This window comes from Leuresthes tenuis, unplaced genomic scaffold (assembly GCF_036924035.1).
Source record: "Leuresthes tenuis unplaced genomic scaffold, fLeuTen1.0.hap1 SCAF_1, whole genome shotgun sequence".
In the NCBI taxonomy this organism is placed as follows: Eukaryota; Metazoa; Chordata; class Actinopteri; order Atheriniformes; family Atherinopsidae; genus Leuresthes; species Leuresthes tenuis.
Window position 1 is genome coordinate 19,261,635 of NW_027325355.1, and position 20,274 is coordinate 19,281,908.

At 40.7% G+C, this 20,274-nt stretch overlaps 3 protein-coding genes across 4 annotated transcripts; 1 reads left to right on the forward strand and 2 right to left on the reverse strand.

The window, feature by feature from the left end:
• Positions 1-212: 212 nt before the first annotated feature.
• On the reverse strand, positions 213-4,724 carry LOC140290942 (keratin, type II cytoskeletal 8-like). The gene is made up of 9 exons (XM_072379381.1): positions 4,425-4,724; positions 3,285-3,493; positions 3,127-3,187; positions 2,909-3,004; positions 2,655-2,819; positions 2,454-2,579; positions 2,137-2,357; positions 2,013-2,038; positions 213-1,001 (listed from the first exon to the last, which is right to left on the reverse strand). The coding sequence occupies exons 1-9, from the start codon at positions 4,707-4,709 to the stop codon at positions 733-735; spliced, it is 1,458 nt and encodes a 485-aa protein (XP_072235482.1). The 5' UTR covers positions 4,710-4,724; the 3' UTR covers positions 213-732.
• Positions 4,725-4,890: 166 nt separating this feature from the next.
• On the forward strand, positions 4,891-8,664 carry LOC140314358 (keratin, type I cytoskeletal 18). Of its 2 annotated transcripts, XM_072392630.1 has the most exons (8): positions 4,891-5,344; positions 5,424-5,506; positions 5,583-5,739; positions 5,817-5,978; positions 6,069-6,194; positions 6,508-6,737; positions 7,011-7,045; positions 8,176-8,664. In XM_072392630.1, the coding sequence occupies exons 1-8, from the start codon at positions 4,967-4,969 to the stop codon at positions 8,508-8,510; spliced, it is 1,506 nt and encodes a 501-aa protein (XP_072248731.1). In that variant the 5' UTR covers positions 4,891-4,966; the 3' UTR covers positions 8,511-8,664. The 2 variants fall into 2 exon arrangements, with proteins under 2 accessions (XP_072248731.1, XP_072248658.1); XM_072392557.1 differs by lacking the exon at positions 7,011-7,045 and having other exon boundaries at positions 8,176-8,367.
• A 1,000-nt stretch (positions 8,665-9,664) lies between these two features.
• Positions 9,665-18,029, reverse strand: arpc2 (actin related protein 2/3 complex, subunit 2). Its single transcript, XM_072392750.1, has 10 exons — positions 17,806-18,029; positions 16,108-16,142; positions 15,530-15,642; positions 14,270-14,315; positions 13,879-14,065; positions 13,426-13,519; positions 12,664-12,790; positions 12,465-12,565; positions 11,628-11,728; positions 9,665-10,118 (listed from the first exon to the last, which is right to left on the reverse strand). Exons 1-10 carry the CDS (start codon positions 17,877-17,879, stop codon positions 10,097-10,099), a joined length of 900 nt encoding a protein of 299 aa, XP_072248851.1. The 5' UTR covers positions 17,880-18,029; the 3' UTR covers positions 9,665-10,096.
• Positions 18,030-20,274: the final 2,245 nt, after the last annotated feature.

Genomic DNA, 20,274 nt, shown 5'->3' on the forward strand with positions numbered 1-20,274 from the left:
GATGTCTGTCTGCCATGTTCTCATACGTTTCCACATCGGAATATCATGCACATGTGTATTTATCAAGAAGACAGAGGAGAACCGGGAGAAGGGGAGGAGGGAACAGGATGAGATTGTACGCAATCATTTCTAAAATGTCATCCCATTCCTTTAAATAATGACTGTATGTGTGTGTTTGTGTGAGAAAAAAAGAAAGTAAGAGAGCAGCCTCATTAGTCATGTAGCTTTTTTTTATTGCCAGTAAACCTTGTAATCTAATTTCTTGGTATTCATTTGGCAGACATGAGGTAAAAAGTTACACACACACACACACATAAGCCTGCGACAAAAAGCTTCCCCTCTTGTGACGCATACAAGCATTATCGTTGTATACGTTCAACAGAACAGAAACACTCCTTTAACTGCAAACTAACACCCGCAAGGTCCTTGTTTCAGGATCCTTCACTGGCTGGTTTTCAGTTTGACAAAGACACAATCCTGTTTAAGACATTAATGTTTGAGGGAAACATCAGCAAGGAACATGAGAGAAGACAGTGAAACACCAGAAGGCTGTAAACTAAGGTAGGAAAAAACAAAGCTGCTGTTGGACGTTCACTCTACCAGAAAGCTTACACAACAAAAGAGTATGGCTGTTATTTCAGAAGTAATTGGGACACTCAAATTATTTAATTTAAATCATATTGACTAAAATATTTCACATTTTAGGGGTATATATTCCAATGACGCAGTCAATCAGTCACTGTAATGGGAACTTTCGGACACGACTCTGCCGGATTCCACCTCCACTCGGATCAGCAGGCGCTTCTTGGAGATGGGGAAGGTTGGAGGGATAATAGTGGTGTCTGGTGATATGCTGGTTGCTGGGACATTGGTGGGCTGTGCAGCTTGTGTCTTCTCTGGTGGGTGTAGCTTCTCTGGTGGGTGTAGCTTCTCTGGAGGGTGAACGTCTGCATGCAAGCAAGGACTTGGATTGGTTGGTTTGTTTTTAGAAATCTGAGTAAAAGAGAGGTTTTATTTTAGTGGAGCTCAAAACATCAATGAAGCCTGAAAATGCTAATGTGTGTCAAATAGACACTGTGTTATATCCATTTATTTTTATGTCCGACAAATATTTACATATCTATCTATATATGTATAAATAAAAATATAAATATATATATGTATGATAAATCTATTTGGCAATTGCATTAAACTCTTGGTGTCTTGTGTCCTTTAGCTGAAGTTCTTGATTTTCTTCATTTATATTTCCCAGAACTCTTCAAAAAGATTTTGACTTTTAAGCCACTGAATTTTCATCCTCAAGCTAAATATTGGAATTGGATACATCATTCCTTAAAGACAAACGCTTTCACAGTAAACTTGTAAAAACAGTGTTTTTCTCAAATTATTTTCATGAATTTCTTGTTGCCTTGTTCAGTTTTTCTGTTTCACACTTTGTACAGAAGCAACAAAGCAGCCCTGGAGGCATTCGTATCTTTGTTCCTAGTTTGTGCTTCGATGTCTCAACAAGTTGAAAAGGTTTCATTTGGAAGACTCACTAATCATCCGTGAGGTGCAGCACGGGTCTCCAAAATGGCAGTTTTGCTCATTTGTTGTTTTTTATAATGTATTGAGGCTTTATTTATGTAGACATTGAAAACCTAAACCAACCTAAGGCTCAGAAATCCCACAAGAGGGCGCAAGGGTTCAAGAAGATGATAGAAAGAAAGAAATTACAGAGAAACTATTAGTAAGCTTCACGTCTTCAAAGTTGCAACCCCTAAAACTTCCCGTGTCAGCATGGAGTTACAAATATCCCTTTTCCTTTTCAACTGTCATAAGTGGAAGATTTTATGAGCAACTACAAGCCACTCCTTAAGATCAGATTTTTTACCCCCATCAAGCTGCACTGACATAAAGGCAAATATACCAGCATGCAGCAAAACAACAAAGAAATATCAGGTACATATGTCAAATTGAATCTAGGTTTATCAGAACTGTTCATTAAAGAAGCTGTAGTAAAAGGCTCTCACCTGTGTAGCGCATGAAGTCTTTCATTCTTCAAGAGACAGAATAGAGACAGTAAGTGCCAGCATTTAAACATGTTTATCTTACATATTGATGTGCTCTCGCCCCCTAATTCATTCCATTACAAACCTCTGCTCCTCGCCCTCCAGCAGCTTTCGATAGGTGGCAATCTCGATGTCCAGGGCCAGCTTGAGGTTCAGCAGCTCCTGGTGTTCGCGAATCTGCCGGGCCAACTCCTGCTTGGTCTGTCTTAAGGCCCCCTCCAGATGGGTGATGTGCTCTTGGGCTTTGTCGAGGTTTTCTTTGCTGTCTTTTCTAACCTCGTCGATGTCCTTCTTCAGAGAGTCTTCCTGAAGAGGTGAACAGAGAGAGAAGATCAGCAGTTGGTGGGATAGTTAGTATGGATGCAGATGCTTAAATTCGATGCGTTTCGGCTGGAAGCTTACCTTTCTCTTCAAATTTTGCAGATCTGCTTTGAGCCTCTGGATGTGACGCACGGTGTCAGAGATATCTCTTCTTATGTCACGCACGTCTTGTTCATGCTGTCCAGCAGTTAAGACCATGATATCCATCTGAGTGGAAGAGTAAATCGAATTATAACATTTATCTAAGATTGACAGACCTCATCTTTTTAATCGCTCAGTCACCTTTCTTTGGTTCCACTGCTCCGCTTCTTCTCTGGTGCGAGTGGCCATGTTGGCATACTGAACCTCGATGGTCTTGATGATCTCTTCCATGTCCAGGGACCGTTTACCGATGTCAGGAAGGATCACCGTCTCGTTCTGGACCTGCGACTCCAGCTCCTTGATCTCCTGTAGGGGGCAGATATGAGAATTGTAGGTTGGAAATAATTCTTTGTTTCCGTAGGCTTCTCGAAAGCTAAATCTCTGTATGCCATTACCTCATCGTAGCCAACCCTGAGGAAGTTCATCTTTCCCATGAGGTCCTCCAGTTCAAGGGCCAGTTCCACAGTTGCCAAGTGTCCTTCATCTACCTCCTGTTGTCCAAATTTTACACACATATGAATTTCTATGTGAGTACTGAGATTAAAGTGAAAACTTTTTTACCTTGTTTCTTAAAGCCTTGATAAAAACAAGCAGCATAGGCAGTCTCCATTACCTTTTTAGTGAAAACAAAGTCATTCTCCAGCTCCACTTTCTTCTTCAACAAATCCTCATAACTGCAACCAGTTACATATCAAGAATATAAAGCTGAGACAAACAGATATTATAGAAGCAGAACATGGAATAAATGTAGCTTTTTGGTGACCTGCTGACCTCTCCCTGGTGTTGTCAACCTCCTCCTGGTTCTTGTGCAGCTCATCTTTCAGTTTCTCTTGGTCTTGGTGTAAGGTGTCGATCTGCTGCTCCAGCTCATTGCCCACCTGCTTCACGATGTCATCTACCTTTGCACCATAGTCCTCCTGCTTCTTGAGGATCTTGAGTTTTGTGTCGAGCTTTTTCTTCTCGTTCTCCAGGTTTTTCACCTTGAACGGAGACAAACTTGAGGCGATAAATAGAAATACAAGAGGGAATTTTGCGCAAAACATTTGCTGCCGTGCCTTTTTTCTCATTTGTTGGGAAAAGGAATGTACACACTGAGCTAAGAATGTGTAATATGTATAAAATAGTGAGTCTATGAGGCCTTGGTCATGACTTTCGGTTAACCTTTTCAGGCATCAGATCAAAAGTTCTGTAATTGACAGATACAGGAAATCATTCCTGCCACATGCCATAACACTGCAATCTGAAAGTACAATCTGAAAGGTTGAATTGCACATTTTGTTTATACTACTACTTAATAGTAGGTGCTATTCACTCTATTTCACTCGGGTGTACATGCTACTACTGTAAAGTAATTTCCCAGTCTGGGATGAATAAAGTACTTCTATTCCAATTCATTCTATTCTAATTGTTCCACAAGGTGGCGTCCTAGATTTTCCTTCAGCAACCTGGAGCGAGTTCAGATAAGCTCGCCGAAAGAGTTACTTTCCATGGCCTCAGGTAAAAGAAAATTTTAATAGGGCTCTTGAAAATCGGTTTTACAGTCATTGTATTGTTCAAAAAGACCTGATTCTTCTAATTTTGCCCTGCTTTTTACACTGATTTTGCAAATAAGGTAAAAGCGGCATATTGATAAACACTTCATTTATGCAAAAGATGCACAAACATATTAAATCTTTCATATTTTTTGAATACATTTTGAAAATCGTATTATGATTAATAACGTTGATCAAATATGATACAACTGTGGCTACTAAAACAGATAAGTAAAAAAACTCATTTAAAAAGTAACAGAATAATGTTTTTTAATGCTTTAATGTGATATTCGTTTATTTAAACAGACATTAATGGTTGCTTCGTTCGTTTTTCCAAGCAATTTGCCATATGATATAGCATAAAAAGTTATTTACAAACCTTGTCAATCAACTGGACGAACTTGTCATTGAGCCCAACCATATCCTCCTTCTCCTTGGATTTACCCGACGAGTCGATAGCTTTGGGCGGTTGGCTTTTGATTGGTCCCGCGCTGCCGGGACTGTAAGTCTGGCTGCTGTAATCTTTTGGTTTAGACATAGTGAAGCCTGTAAACCGGAGCTGAAGTTTACCTGAACAGGTGAGAGGAGAAGACACCTGCAGCCCCATGAGACACCTGCTTTTAAGGTGGACGGTACCACCCATCACCTCCCCAAAACTGTGCATGCGCCCAATCACAAGGGGACAAGTACGATGATATGGAGAGAAAATTTAAATGGTCAACATGAAGTACTTGAATTTCAGCTCGGAACCGGTTTGACCAGGAGTGGGGCTTGGATCCCAGAGCCAATGGAATGACTGGGGCGGATGCGAGCGCAAGTAGCGGGTATAAAACTCACCTGTATCCTTTGCATCCATCGGGTGACTTTCGAACCAGAACAAACGCTCTGTGCCACACTCAGCTCTCTCATCCAACAGCAAAAATGCCCACAAATAGTAGCGCCAGCATGTTTGGTGGAGCCGGGGGAAGGGGCTCCAGGGTGTCCGTGGCAAGCCTGGAGGGGCTGCGTAACGTGCTCCGCAATGAGACGGAAAGAGATTCCGCCCCGGTGTCTCGGGCGGCTCCTTTGCTCAATGAGTCTCCGGTGCCTGCCCCTCCTCCCGTCGTCCCCGCGGACGACAAGCAGACCCTGCGCGGCCTGAATGATCGGTTGTCCGGATACCTGAACAAAGTGAAGCAGCTGCAGGAGGAAAACCAAGAACTGGAGAAACAGATCGATGACATCTTAGCCAAGAGGAAAGCACCAGAGGGTCGCGACTGGGATAAAATCCAGGAGCCCCTCGATGAGCTCAAGAACCAGGTGTGTACTCTTTGTTTTTTTCTTTTTTGCATTCAACTGTTTGTGGTTTTCTTAAATGATTTTCTATTTATCTTCTCAGATGAAAGACATCACCACAGACAACGCAAAGCTGCTGCTTATGATTGACAACACCAAGCTGGCCAATGACGACTTCAAGAACAAGTGAGTGTCCTGCCACAGCAAAACATTTCTGGTGAGGTTATGGATCACTGTTGGGTTCCTCCCCTCCTGTCTGCAGGCTTGAAGATGAGGTAAAGGCAAAGAAGGAGCTTGAAAAAGACCTGGAGAATCTGAAGAAGATCAAGGAGGACACCAAAGTGAACCGTGATCAGATACAGAAAGAGATCGATCTGGTGAAGGATGAGCTGGCTCGCCTCAAGGAGGAACACCAGGATGTGAGGCTGGAGACCAACACTTCACAAGTTTGCACACTTCAAATTAGAGGCAAGCATATAAGTATGGTTTGTTGCAGGAGGTGGACGTTCTGCGTGAGATGATCAAGAACTCCGAAGTGAATGTGGAGATTGAGTCCCAGAACTCCAACCTGGGTGATATTATCAACAACATTCGCGTCCAGTATGATAAAGTGGCCCAGAATAACCTGAAGGAGACGGAGGATTGGTACAAGAGCAAGGTAGTATCTGAACGGCAATTGTTGATCTCGATCTACATTCCTGTGTCCTTCTCACTGCCTCCATCATGTCCACCCTCACATCTCCCATAGTTTGATAACATTAAAGTGGAGGAAGCCCAAAACGTTGAGGCCTTCCAGTCTGGGAAGTCGGAGCTCAAGGAGCTGCTGAAGCAGAAGAAACTTCTGGAAATTCAGATTCAGGCACAGCACAGCACGGTAACCGCAAACAAACAAACACACGCTTTTACACACAAGCATGATAACAGCCTGCAGTGCTGTTCGTCTCCCGGTCCTCTTCACAGGCATTCCTGACTTGTCTGTCAGTATACTACAAAGCCGCTTATTAAAGCCGCTTATTAAAACCACAAAAAACCCAACAACCTCGAGACATCTGGATGCGCTGTTGCAAAGCAAAACAAACTTATCAGCATGAGGAATTCTTGAAAAGTCCCAGTGATTTATGCGTTTCTTCTGGTTTACTCCCCAAAGACAAAACAAGGTCCAAAGTCATTTTCTGTCTTGCCGTCAGATCCGCTCTCTGGAGGACTCTCTGGGGAACACCAAAGCAGAGTACGGGCAACAGCTGGGCCCTCTCAGCCAAGTGATAGTTGACCTGGAAGCAGACCTGAAGGAGGTGAAGTCGCAGGTGGAGCTGCAGATGGAGACCAACAAGAACCTGCTGTGTGTCAAGATGAAGCTGGAGCAGGAAATCAACAGCTACGAGGACCTGATCCACGGCATAACTGCTAATGCTGACGGGTGAGGACGCTCTGAGGTCAATTTTCCAGAGGGCTGTTCATTCCTATATTTACTTGAAAACATCCATAGTGTATTTATGTGTAAACTTTAATGTGTCTGTTATTTTTAGGATCAGCTTGTCTTCTCTAATGTGCAAGTCTTACCATACTCTACTCTTATGATATGCTCCTGAAAGTGTTTAAAGGAATAGCATCACAAGAGCCCACCATGCCCAGAAACATGGCGAACAGGTTTACAACTCGGTGCGTTATTTATGCTCTTCTTCCCTGACAGCTTGGAGTTTGCTTTAGAGGATGCATTTCAAAGTGGTAAGTTCTGAATCTGGTTTGAATAAGACATCGGATCCAATAACAACAAACCTGACCACTAGATTGAAGTTGCAATCACCAAAGCAAGCTTAACCGGTTACTGATTGATAATGCGATCGGTTTAATCTGATTGGCTCCTATCCAAAGAAAAGCAAACAAGCAAAAAGATGATTAAAAAAAAAACAATGACTGTTTAAAGGTGTAAGCAGTATGACTGATGACATGGAGAGATGAATTAAACAGGCACAGGCTTAAGTGTCCATGGGTTTCATATGGAGTTTGGTCTTGTGCCAAGTGATAGGATTTGTAACACAAAAGAGGCGAAAACGAAGAGCCATGAACCGGACACACAGAGAGACAAAATGGCAGCAAAGAGGTGCATAATGTCCAAAACAAGACACACCGACCCAAATTAACACAAAGATCCACCAAAAAGATCCATATGAGACAAAAACGGATCAAATGAGAGTCCCCAAAAATGGAGCGGAAAAAAAAGAGACGAAGAATTACAAAATGTACACATAAACAACCAAACGAGGCACAGAACAAACAAAGATAATCATAATTACAAAAAGAAATATCCGAAGGCACACATTTGGAGACACAAAACAACCATAAATTGTATTGACTTGATATGTGGTTATTGTGGTTTTTTTTCCATGTCTGTGCCCGGAGGTGTTGTTTCATAATCCATGTCTGATGATGTCATTTACACCTTACAGTTGTTGGAGCTGAGTGTAGAGTTTAGCACAAAAACCTCTCCTTATGCCAATTCTTGTTGAAGGAGTAGTTTTGGGAAGTCTGCTTATTGACTCTCTTCGGGTTGGAAGAGAGGATGGATCGACTTTCTCAACTAAAACTCCACAAGGATGCAAATAAGCTCATTTCCGAAATGTCAAATGTAATCACAACCTGATTTTAACACTCATGCAAATCAATTAAATGTCACAGAACCTTTTTTAGATGTGAATCAAGCTCAAAATAACCCTAACTGATCTTTTATTGGCTGTGGTGGAATCAAACAGTGCTAACAAGAAAGCTGAAGAATCAAAAGGATGCTGAACTCATTTAGAAGCTGAAAACATGTCAAATCAAATATATAATAATCTGCTTCATCTTTGTGTTTACAGACCAGCGACAGCCTGAGGAAAATCAGGTGGCGGCGAAAGAGGAATCAGCACTGAAGGCAGAAAACACTCCCTCTAACAAATCAGCTTCCAACAAAGCCCCCGAGGAGGCCCCTGCTAAGGAGGAGCAGGAGGTGGCAGAGACGGCTGCCACCGACAAGGAGGCTGCTACAGTCAGCCAAAAGTCAGTTAAAATGAAAAAAAGCAAAAAGTCCAAAGCTCGGAAGGATTCATCCTCTTCTTCCTCCTCCTCCTCCTCCTCCTCCTCCTCTTCTTCTTCTTCCTCCTCCTCCTCCTCATCTGAGGAGGAGAATGATGACCAAAAAGCCCAAAAATGAGGGTGAAGAAGCTTGATCCTTGCGAGCATTATTCTGCTCAGTGTTCTCTTCTGTCTCTCAGCAAAGTATCCCATGAAAACTACTGTAAACTTACTGTGGCGACGGTGTATTTTCTCTGTCTGCGAAATAAAACCCATTTGGTTTCAAAAAGGAATCTGGCGTCACTCTTGATTGAATATGCAGCATCCATTTTCACACAATTCAATCCAATTCAAATTGGATTGCATATACATAACAAAGAGATTATGAAGACACCGATTTACAGAAATATGCAACAATGAACAAAACATCCAACAACCACTTCAGTTATCTGATGTATGATCAGAGGTCATTAATTAAACTATTGGATGAGCTTTAGAAAATATTTTCAGGTAAAAAAAAATAAAACTGAATCAGTAACTTAGAGGTAAGACATACAAAATAATATCTTCTTCCTCCTCCTGATCCGAGGAGGAAAATAAAGACAAAAAGCCCAAAAATGAGGGTGAAGAAGCTTGATCTTTGCAAGCATTATTCTGCTCAGTGTTCTCTTCTGTCACTCAGCAAAGCATCCCAAGAAAACTACTGTAAACTTACTGTGGTGGTGGTGTATTTTCTCTGTTTGGAAAATAAATCCATTTTGTTTCAAAAAGCAATGTGGAGTCACTTGTGACTGAATATGCAGCATCCATTTTCACACAGAACGCTTCAACTATCAGCAGTAGACCTACTCAGTGCACCAGTTACATGGAAATATTAGTTCAAACATAAAGCTGATGCTTTTTATGTGTAGTTATGTGAAGGCATAACTAGTATTGTTAATAAGATTACACTGTATGCAAAAGCCTCTTTGAATTGGCACATTGTTGGTGTAAACCAGGCAGTTTTACGATCCAATAGGGGCCAAATTGAGCTACATGCGTGTTTCAAGAACTTCAGCTTTCATGCAAGAGAAAAAAGAAAAACAATACCAAGGATTCATTAATACCGATCTAAATAATTTGAAAGTATATGAACAGCTTACTTTCTCCATTGTGCCTATTCTAACAGTATCATAACATCAAAACATGAGTCTGAGAATCCGACAAACTGCTAAAACAAAGGGAAGAAACAAAGTTTTTTTTTTTTTTAAAGAGTGATTTATTTTTCAAATGACAATGGTACAGACGACATGAAAGCACAGAGGAGGGGGGGGGGGGGGGGGGGGGGGGAGACTGAAATAATCCAATGCGTGGATATTGCATGGTGAGGGCTGAGGGGCAAGCAAGAGTACCAAATGGAGTAAAATATCGTATCAAAAATTTCATTCATTTTGTTCATATATATATTTATATAGGACTAATAATTCTCTTCAACTATGCAAAGCAAGGAATGCCCTTTTTCCATTTATCTTGAGCCTTGGCTTTCCCTATGTAGAGCCGACGTTATTTTACTCGTCCGAAAAAAAAAGAAAAGAAAAATAAAGGAAAGGCTGGACACATTTTTTGGGAGGCTGGGCGGGGCAATTAAAGGCGTCCTGGAGTCCTGTCCGATGTGGCGTTGAGTCTCATTGTGGCGCATCTGAGCGTGTCCACTGGGGGTTTGGAGTTCTCAAGTGGAGGCCGGCCTCAGCGGGAGAAGGTCTTCCCACTGAAAATCCCACAAAAAAGGGACACATCGTAAGATAAGATCATCCAGGTGGCAATAACTCAGCTACAAGTAGTATGCAGTTAACTTGGCATGGCATAAAGACTGAAAACAGAGGTAAAGAGGGCGTCTGGCTCTGAGGAAAAAAAAAAAGAGGGTTTCAATATCTTACAAGTCACGACATTTCCAAAAACTCATCGGAAAATGCTGGACCAATGGCAACAAAAACGGTTCATGATCATTCGTACACTTTGCTGATCTTAAGTGGTTTTAGAAATGACATCTGGTGGGTCACTTAGGCCATGAGCAGAATCAGACATCGATTAAACATTCGAGGCATGGTTGGACGGGTTCACTCGGCATGTTGCACTTCCTCTATGTGTGACAAAAAGTCTGTGTCCTGTGTTGAGCAGCTGCATGGATTTGTACGAAGTTTAGCTAACAAGCTCTAGAGTAGGCTCACATTTTGAATAGATCTTATCTATTTATCTACTCTACATCTCAAAACAGATTTTATTTTTCTGTCTGAATTTTTCCAACATTTGTTCCATACATTTTTTTTTTTTTAAAAATACACCAATTGTGCACGTGGGACATCATTTTCTCAACGTGTGAGAAAGGGTGTGGAATACAATGTCTCCAACGAGGTGTGGACATTTACAACCAGCTGTTATAACATTTCTAAATGGTCTCAGAATGCTATTGCTGTAACTATTTCTTCAAACATGACAAAACCAGATTCTGCAACCTGCATTTCTCAGCAAGTGAGAGACATGTTTTTCGAGTTGTACATTCTGGCAGAACAGCTACAAGACGGCTCTTTTCATCAACATACCCTTAATAACCGACAGTGACATCTAAATCAACACCTGTGGTTTCAAACTGATTTCATTTTTGATTTTCATTTTATTAATCACATTGGTTGTTTTGTAATACACAAGCTTACGGCGTCTTGTCCCTCTTCAAAAGGTGGCGGTTAGTGGGTGACCGCTTATTCCAGTTACACATTATCCACAGAATAAGGGCTCTCTGCGCTCCCAAAGTACACATTTAGCAATTCTTTTTAGAGCCATTGAGGGGGGGGTTATAGGTTTTACTAAAGATGGATGTTGTAAAGGTTCCATTCTGACTTATCTTAAACACTGAGAGGTGCAGGCAAACATGGCAACACACCTCAAAAACACACATTGGGCGCTCGTGAAAGATAAGAAGAGACATACTTTTGTGTTATAAGGAACAGAAAGAAAAACGGAGAAGATGTATCACGAGGCTGAACCTGGGAGACGTTAGAACTTCTTTAAAGAGACGATATTCATGATTCATGCACATTACCGCAAGTCTACATATAGGAATGGGACAAATTAGGGGTGTACAGGAAAGGAAAGCGTAATGTTTTTGTTTTCTTTGATTTTAAGAGAAATATTGCTGATTTCCTTCTACCTTCTTCTTGCACGAATACATTCAGACTTTGCTGTGCACCGATAAGGACTGTGGGGAGCGGCAGATACTCACGAAATGGTCTTCATCTCCTTCTTCTCTGCATCGGGTCGAGCACGGTTCAGCACCTTGAGGAAATCTGATGTCTTGGCCCTCATGCGCGTGTGAATGTAGGCCTGTGTAAGAGATGGCATGCACGATTAGCAGATTCCCTTGAATGACACACGGATCACGAGTCTTAGGAGGATGTTGGAATAACAGAGTGTTTTCAGTTTGGTTTCCCTTTGCATATACATGTACATCACAAAGAGATGATCAAGACACCGATATACAGAAAAATGCTTTGTTATCTGCCAAAACATCCAACAACCCCTTCAGTTATCTGATGTATGATCAGAGGTTTGAACAGAAACTAACCACATGCCACATTCATATGGGAAGCCAATTAAAGGCTAACAGTCACTGATCACTGAGGGTGGCAGAGCCAGTCACCCTAAAGTTAAAACTCACTAGTGGCTGGTCTCTTTACCAAGGACCAGGTGAAACAGATACTGGAATGCACCATTATAAGGGAGCAGCTTTATGACCTCCTTGTGGTCTTTAGAGTCAATTTCAGTTTCTCAGATTCCTTTTCAATTTTCACTCGGCTGTAGCAGATCAAAGTTGTGACAACAGCCACGGCTTCTTGTGAGGTTAACAAACTCAGTCTCCGTGCCAAAACATTACACTTAAAACTATTGGATGAGCTTCAGAAAATATTTTCTGGATCAGAAACTTAGAGGTAAGACATACAAAATAATGTCAAATTCAGTATCTCAAAGTCCTCATTTAAACTTTCATTCTATCGTTATTATTTCAGGGTATTTTAGAGAAAGTGATACAGATATTAGACCTTGGCAGAAACAAACTCACCTTTGAGCACTTTATGTGGTAGTGCAGGTAGTCCCTGAAGGTGTGGATGAGGTTGATGGTGTTGTCTCTGGCATTAGCATTGGTGTGACGAGGGAACAGGACTGAAAAATGTCAAACACAGAGCATATACATCAAATAGGTAAATAAGTTGTGTTTTTACAATTGGTTTTTTTTTTTTTTTTTTTTTAATTGTACTGACCGAAAGTGATGTATCCAATGTTGTCCCCAACAGCGGCGTCTGTGTCCTTCAGCTCCAGAGGAGGCTCCCTGTGGCTGAAGAGCACCTGGGGAGCTGTGTGGCTGGCCCTTCGACCCTCTTTGAACTCCTACATGCAGAAACAAATGTAGCTTAAATGAACCAATAGCAAATTATACTTATAGCAAATGATTAATTATAGCAGTAACTTACAGTACAGTATACTTTACAAGCACCAATTCCTTACAAAAGTTAATAGCAAAGGAGGAAATATATTTAATGTACAATACATGAAAAAAAAAAAAAAAAAAAGAAGAAAGGTGACTTTCCCCCATGACAATCAATAGCATAATAGCTACTTAGCTTAGTTGTGTTAGCCACCTAGCTAATGTGAATTACATTAACTTGGCTAACGAGCTAACTAACCAACTAACTACATTATACATGCATCTGAGTGCTCAGCAAGATCTCAATCGTGTCTTTCAAAGTAAAGAGGAACCCTCACTGGATGCATTTCTAGGGAATCCAGTCACTAATATCGCCTGACAGATCTTTCGAAGTCTACCAGCAACCAAGATTTCTAAAGGATACCCGAATTCCTGGGCGTAACCTTTGCATTCACAACCTATTTACAGATTTAAACACCATCTTTTCAAAGATGCACACCAGCTCGACCGTTCATTATCTACTTTGGGAGTACTTCAAAGCAGCCTTGCCTCAATCCTGAATGATGACAGGGCTACGAGCGCATTTGACCTCCCTCACCTGCATGAAGACTTTGCCGATGATGACGTCATCATCATCTTTGAACACTGTGCTGAACACCACGGTCACTCTGTCTTTCTTGGCCTCTACGTACCTGTCGTGGCAAAGAAAATCTTTTTGAGTTCAACACCTTCAAAGAAATGAGGATTACCATATAGTACTTGCATCAATATCAAAATCCATACATGTTATCTAATCATTTCTGAAGACCTACAACTGATTCTGTGGGTTCAGTGCGAGGCTGAAACATGCCTCAAGTATCTTTTTTTTTTTTCTTTTTCAGAAACCCTTAGAACTTCATGAGCATCACTAAAGGTTTTCTCATTGATTTTTAAGAATGCTATATCAGTACATTCATCAGTCAAATAAAAGGAACTTGACTATTTGAAACCAATCTGACATCACATGACTTCCTTTGACATTTGAAACTTAAAACTTTGAAGCCAGACGCACATGGACTCATCATCTCTGTAGTGGACAACAGCCCTCGCCTCGCCCTCTTTGCCTTCCTCCTGGAACTTGAAGTACTTCTCAAACACTGAGGCGAAGCAGTTCCTCTTCAGCATCCCCGCCTGGTGGACAACCTCGGCTTTATTGGCTGGAAGAGCGTCCAGGTCATAGAGGAGGGACACGTTGTAGCCTAAACCGGTCAGAAATCAGCAACGTTTTTATTGAATGGTGGTCACAACTTTTAATTTCACCGTTTTGTTTCTCTCCAGACATTCGGATGTAATTAACCATTACGTAGCAGACAGATACATTAGTACATACCCAAAATAAAGAAATAAAAAAAGGAGCTATTAGTCATTTCTAAAAGGAGATCAGTAACATTGTGGGAACTTACCAGACTCTGGTGAAACCAGGAAAATCCCATAGACTCTCTTGAGCAGCTGTAATTAAAAATAAGACCATTAGATCAAAGTGTGGTTTCTAAAAGTAGCACTTCACAGAAAAGCCACAACACCCAGGCAACAGAAAAAAGAAACAAGAATATGAACTGAAAAGCCAAATCTTATAAGAGAAAATGTTGTTTAATTACTTTACTTTACAAAGGGACTTGACGTTTTTCTGATCACTCCGAAAGCAACTCTTTGATTTCCACAGTGCTCGACACTTTGCTGATTTCACAGCCGGTGTGAATTTGAAGCAAGAGACTTACAGAAATGTCAACAATTGTAAGAGCTTCGGGGCATGTTTACAAACTCAGAGTGTGGCAGGAAGAGACTGAATTTTGTGGCGGTAATTGAAGGGGGGCTTCATCTCTAATAGATGCTTGTCAGTTTGGAACGAGCCGAGGCGCACGGCTGCAAAATGCAAATCAGACTCAGGTATGAAAATAATGCACCGTATTTTATCTTGGCATTCTTTTAGGGGGAAAATATGAAGAGTGTGTGAACAGTCAATTTGGCAAAACAACTCCTGAAAGACTTCCGAGGGGTAGAATAACTGAATGTGCCACTGTTCCACCATTCACTTATCCCCCTGCTCTTGAACTTAATGGAACGTGGAGGGAAGTGGTTGGATTGCAGCCAGTCCATCAACACACAGTTTCTGCTGCTCGCAGTCAGCACATCCTCGCCTGGGGTGAGTCATACAAACTCACTTCCTGTTTCTGCCAGAAGCCTCAGCAGCTGCTTTCTTCCTTAAATGGCCACAGAGCGCTTGCAGTCTAATGTTGTGTGAGTGCCCGGAGTGCAATGATGACATTTTCTTTCTTAAATCATCCGGGATTGACAGCAAACTGCAGTATCCATTAGTCACTAGAGCATTCTTTCCTGGTGACAATGTTTGCATAGTAGTAGCTGTGTAAGTTTGCAGTTCCCAGGTACAATGTAGGTGAACTCAAAAGTACACAACGCACCAACCGTTCACCTCTGTGAGGTGGACGAGCCGTTTATTTTGACACAAAAGGAACAGCTTATCAGGAACCTTTAAAGGATTACAATTCAAGTTTAAAAACCACAACCATTTTGGTCACTCGACATACTAAACCATCACGTGAGACACTTTTTGCTGGGCTTGGCGAGGCTTCTGTTTTAAGAACTACAAATAAATCCACCACAAAACACTTTCCATACCGACTGCATCTCTTTCTGCGTTTTACCTCGTCAGCTCCATGCTCCTGCAGCTCCTTGTAGAACTTCAGGGAGATGCTAACCATCACTTTGGTCTTGTCCCCATTGGGGTTGGAGATGTGGTACAAGACGCCATCGAAATCTGCAGGAGTAAGAAACAGTATTAACGCCTACAGGTGACAAATAAAGCTCCCAAGCCTTTTTCACCTGGCATCTTGGCACACTGACACATTCAACTGGAAAGTAATGACCAGATTTAAAACTATTAAAGACACACAGAAAGTGTGCTTTATCTAAATTTGAATGTCCGTTGGAGGCCTTTAATTGATCGATGCAAAGTTATATATGCCAGATGTCAGATGATATTGGCAGATAGTTTGATTTAGACATCTTTCTGATCTAAACTGCAGACAGGAACACCCTGATGATGCAGCTGCCCCGCTTCAGATGGTATCAGAATATTCAAAAGTTTATCTAAACCTACAGCTTAGCTAAACTAAGATTAAATGAAAAAAAAAACTTATTTATCCCAAAAGGAAAGGATAAACTAAACTCTGAAACCCTGCAGTGCAGTCCAAACACAGAAGAGCTGCGAGACAGTTCTCACCTGCAAAGGTCACATCGACGGCCTCTGGTTTGGTTCTGCGAAGAGAAATCAAAATTAGGAAACAGACGTAATTTGCCATGGACCAATAATCAACATGTGAGTGACAAAAACAGATAAGCCCTGTATTCATTGTGTTAAACAAAAATCTGCTAAATTAATCATTTCATTCCTGAGTAAAGATGCAAAAGATTCGCTAGCTTCTAAATCAGGGATTTAAATGTAATGCTGACATGAGGGCTCAAATCAGACAGACAATACTTGTTGTCAGTAATTTAATAGTATTCTTATAGTCAGTTTTGGTCAATCTTAGTCTAAGATTAGTACTATCAAAGACACCTTTGATTGCTGCATTTTTCCCCCGTCAAATCGGGCCAAATTCTGATGCTTATATGGCTTAAAACTGAAACATGCCTGCAGTGTTGCTATTGCTATGACGATAACAAGAGAGGAAAGTTATATTAGATTTATATAATATCACTGAATACGGGAAGTGCCTCGTAATAAAAGTTTGCTGCCATTAAACTACAGCAGAGGGAGGAGAATTACATGTAAAGCAGAGATGGAAATATGACACTGTTATCAATTTCGTTCAGCTGTTTTTATAAAGCTGGATGGAGAGGATTCCAGGGATGATGCTTAACCATTGTGGTCAGAAGAAATAATTACAATCAGGGGATAAAGGAGTAAATAAAGGACCAATGAAGATTCCTTTTATTTTGGAGGATTTGCTGCATATGTTTTAAAGATTGTATACACTAAAATTAATCTTTTATTCAAAGGCTTCATATTCTATAGAGCTCGAAGAGTGCTTTTCTACTTTAGCAAAAGCGCTATTTAAGGAATGCTTTGAAGTAAATGTGTACTGTTAAGGTGGATGCTGCAGCTACTTGTTCGAGCCGCATACTCTTTATGGTCCAAGCAGCTGCTGCTGATGCAGACTTGACTCAGCTTGACTGCAGGAATGCGGAAGCAAGAAAGAGCTATGGTTATTTGACGTGTAGTCGCAAAATGGTTGTGTTGCACGGTGGGAAAGCATATAAAAAAGACCGTTATAAGGTGAAAATGCCTGCTTTGTACGAAATTGCTAGAGTTTGGTTGGTTTCCTGTAGTTAGTGAATAATGACGTGAGGAAGGAACATCAGAAATGTGTCGCCGGCGGTGGATCGAGGCTTAATTGCATTACTAGAGTAGGTGGGGAACTTCTTTAGTAGAGCCATTAGGGGATGTTAATGTGTGGCCTTTCTCAATTACACACGACCAACATAGCGACCAACGTTGGCTGGATTGCGGTCGGCTAGCTACTTCACTGCCCAGACGATATATTTTTAGAAACTCTACTAGTTATATGGCCAGCTGTAGCAAATTTACCAAAACATTTAATTTTTTTTAACTTGCATTTAACGCAGGAGAAGCACCAGAGGGGTACGTTTCAATGAGATTACAATATCTGACATGACACGGCCAGAGAAGACACACCCCAACTTGAGGCAAAGCAGCCAAAAAGGACCAAGCAAGCAGTTCAACGTGAAAACTAAAACGTATTTATATCCACTTGGAGTATAAAGCGGCATGGTCCCGTGCTTTGAGCGTTTATCAGCCGCAGTTTTAAACCCGGCAGTCCTCTCTAATAAAATGCTAAAGGGGGAGCTAGCTGGCTGACGTTAGCAATGCTAGCCAGGTGTAACAATGATTTCTCACCCGTTGGACGCGCCGTCGAACTTCAGCGTCAGCGTCTCTTCTATGATGCGGTTATTGATTTCTAACAGGATCATCGCAGCGGACGCCGGTGTCGAGGAAGAGGGGGAAAGAGTGGTGCTATTTGGTGGGATAAACCTCTTTGTGTCAAATACTGCAAAAAAAATTCCTCCCTTGACAGACCAGACCGCTTCCGTCGAAGCTTCTTCCGCCCGCAGCTTCCGCGTACTCTCCAATCAGGACCCTATTTGTTTTGGGTGGCTGAAATGTTGCCTGTAAAATAATAATAACATAATAATAACAACTATATTTTTCATGAGAGCAGATAGGACAGAAATAAGCTGGCATTTAATTGACTTAATTACGGTTATGTTTTTGGACATTCATCAAAGCAGAACTTTAGTTTTGTAATATCCATATGTACAGTTTATGTAAAGCTGAGAAAATAAGACAAAAAAAGATGAGATTATTTCATGCCTGTTCCCAAGCAGTTCAATCCATTATCCCCCCTATATTAATATATGGCATCATTACACTCTGTATTAGTTCACCAAAAACTCTTTTATTGGTCATCATCTTTTTTGTCTGAAACTGTTTAGTGAAATCCCTGATGACGAACAGGAAACAACACACTTCTTAAAAATGTTTTAGCACTTTATTATGTAAAGTGTCTTCCCACACACATTAAATTCATCATGAGCTCTTTAGTCTCTGACGTACCCAATGCAAAGCAGAAAATGATATGATGTGATCTGAATTCCCTGGAACCATCTCAATAGCCTCCATGTTTTCTTTCTTTCTTTCTTTCTTTCTTTCTTTCTTTCTTTCTTTCTTTCTTTCTTTCTTTCTTTCTTTCTTTCTTTCTTTCTTTCTTTCTTTCTTTCTTTCTTTCTTTCTTTCTTTCTTTCTTTCTTTCTTTCTTTCTTTCTTTCTTTCTTTCTTTATCTTCATCAAAATTAAAATTGTCATCATGTGTTTTGGGATCTTGATTATTCTTTTTCTGTCACACTGCTGATGCTGTGGCCCTCTTCTTCCACTCGACTGTTTTCTCAAGCAAACAAAGATATATTGTGATGTCTTATGTTTAAGGCAACAAATGTAATACAAATAAATGTAGTGAAATTTACAGCCTACATCGCCAATATTTGCTTGTCAAACCTATTTTGTAACCTTTGGTTTCTTGTGTGTTTGTCTTTTTTTACTTTTATTTCTCTGTTAACTTACGTTTGATTTTTTTCGTCTGTTTGCTTTGTGAAAACTTTTTATACATTAATCAGGATCTCGTCGTCCTATGTTGAACTTTCTTTTGCTCTTAGTAAAGTTAATTAAATTTTGTAGACATCAGTCAGTTTGATGAGAATTAATTGCGGGTTTATGTCTATAAACTGTAGGATCATGCTTGTAAACTAAAACGGCCTTACCATTGATAATGCTAACATTATTTATAAATGTATTATTTAAACATATGTTATTTTTTTAGTTAGTTTTTTTAATTTTCTCAAGCAGATTTCTTAAAAAGAATCTGCCTATGATTTCCATCTTCTGGCTGATCAGGTTATCCTGCTTATGACGTGAAAGATTTACAAGGGAATGAATTGCAACCATTTTTTTCTCTTGTCATGGAAACAAGATAGCACCAAAAATGTCTTTGGAAAGGCCTGATCTTGGCATCAGTATTTTCAGCATTCCTCTGTTCGTGTCTGTTTGCTTCTTCTCTCTTTGTCTTGGACTGTAAGCACGGAGCATCTCAGATCAAAAGTCTTCCTCTTTAGGGAACAATCGCTTAGCAAGAATCCAAAGCACGTGTCTGCCGTTATAAGAACTGGTGCATCTGGATATAATTCCTGCTTATTTACTGAAACAATTGCTTAAAAGGAAATGGCACAAATCAACTGTGCAAAAAAACAAAGTTGTGTAACTGCTGAGGGTACTAGATGCTGATCTTGAATGTAGGAGTTCACAGGAATTAATGGAATTTGTTCTGTTTGTATTCGAAACAGTTATCATTGCAGCCTCTTTAGTTTTACTGTTTGCTTACACCGGATCCCCACTCACTTACTGAGATTTTCCTTTTTCGAGGCACACGTGTCAGTCGTGGACCTCCAGTGTGTTGGACGATGGCGTTCAACCTTTCCTTTTTGCGTGATTTTATCTTTTGTTGAAAAGATCTGCCATGTGTACATTAGATTAGAGAACATGTCACTCAGTCCCTGCTTAACTTGGAAAAATACTTTTAGTACCACAAACAAAATTCCAGACTGATATGAAAGTGTCCTCATGGTATGTTGGTGCACCAACACATCGTACGAGTGAACAAGGGGCGAAAACAGACCTTTTGTACATATTTTCCAAATGACTCACTCAACAGAAACTATTTGATCATTGCAGTGCACAAAGTGCCTCTTTTCTTTAGTGAATTGAGGTGTAGTTGCCATTTGTCCCTTCAGCTGCTGGCTTCCATTTGAATATATA

Bases quoted from the DNA above. Each gene is read 5' to 3' on its own strand.
- LOC140290942 (XM_072379381.1), bottom strand. From the start codon at position 4,709: ATGCACAGTTTTGGGGAGGTGATGGGTGGTACCGTCCACCTTAAAAGC. The intron at 3,005-3,126 runs GTAATGGAGACT...TTTGGACAACAG, and splicing joins ACTTTGTTTTCACTAAAAAG to GAGGTAGATGAAGGACACTT. The intron at 2,820-2,908 runs GTAATGGCATAC...TGCCCCCTACAG, and splicing joins TCAGGGTTGGCTACGATGAG to GAGATCAAGGAGCTGGAGTC.
- LOC140314358 (XM_072392630.1), top strand. From the start codon at position 4,967: ATGCCCACAAATAGTAGCGCCAGCATGTTTGGTGGAGCCGGGGGAAGG. The intron at 5,740-5,816 runs GTGAGGCTGGAG...GGTTTGTTGCAG, and splicing joins TCAAGGAGGAACACCAGGAT to GAGGTGGACGTTCTGCGTGA. The intron at 6,195-6,507 runs GTAACCGCAAAC...TCTTGCCGTCAG, and splicing joins TTCAGGCACAGCACAGCACG to ATCCGCTCTCTGGAGGACTC.
- arpc2 (XM_072392750.1), bottom strand. From the start codon at position 17,879: ATGATCCTGTTAGAAATCAATAACCGCATCATAGAAGAGACGCTGACG. The intron at 12,791-13,425 runs GTGAGGGAGGTC...TTCTGCATGTAG, and splicing joins TCGGCAAAGTCTTCATGCAG to GAGTTCAAAGAGGGTCGAAG. The intron at 10,119-11,627 runs GTGAGTATCTGC...TGGGATTTTCAG, and splicing joins AAGGAGATGAAGACCATTTC to TGGGAAGACCTTCTCCCGCT.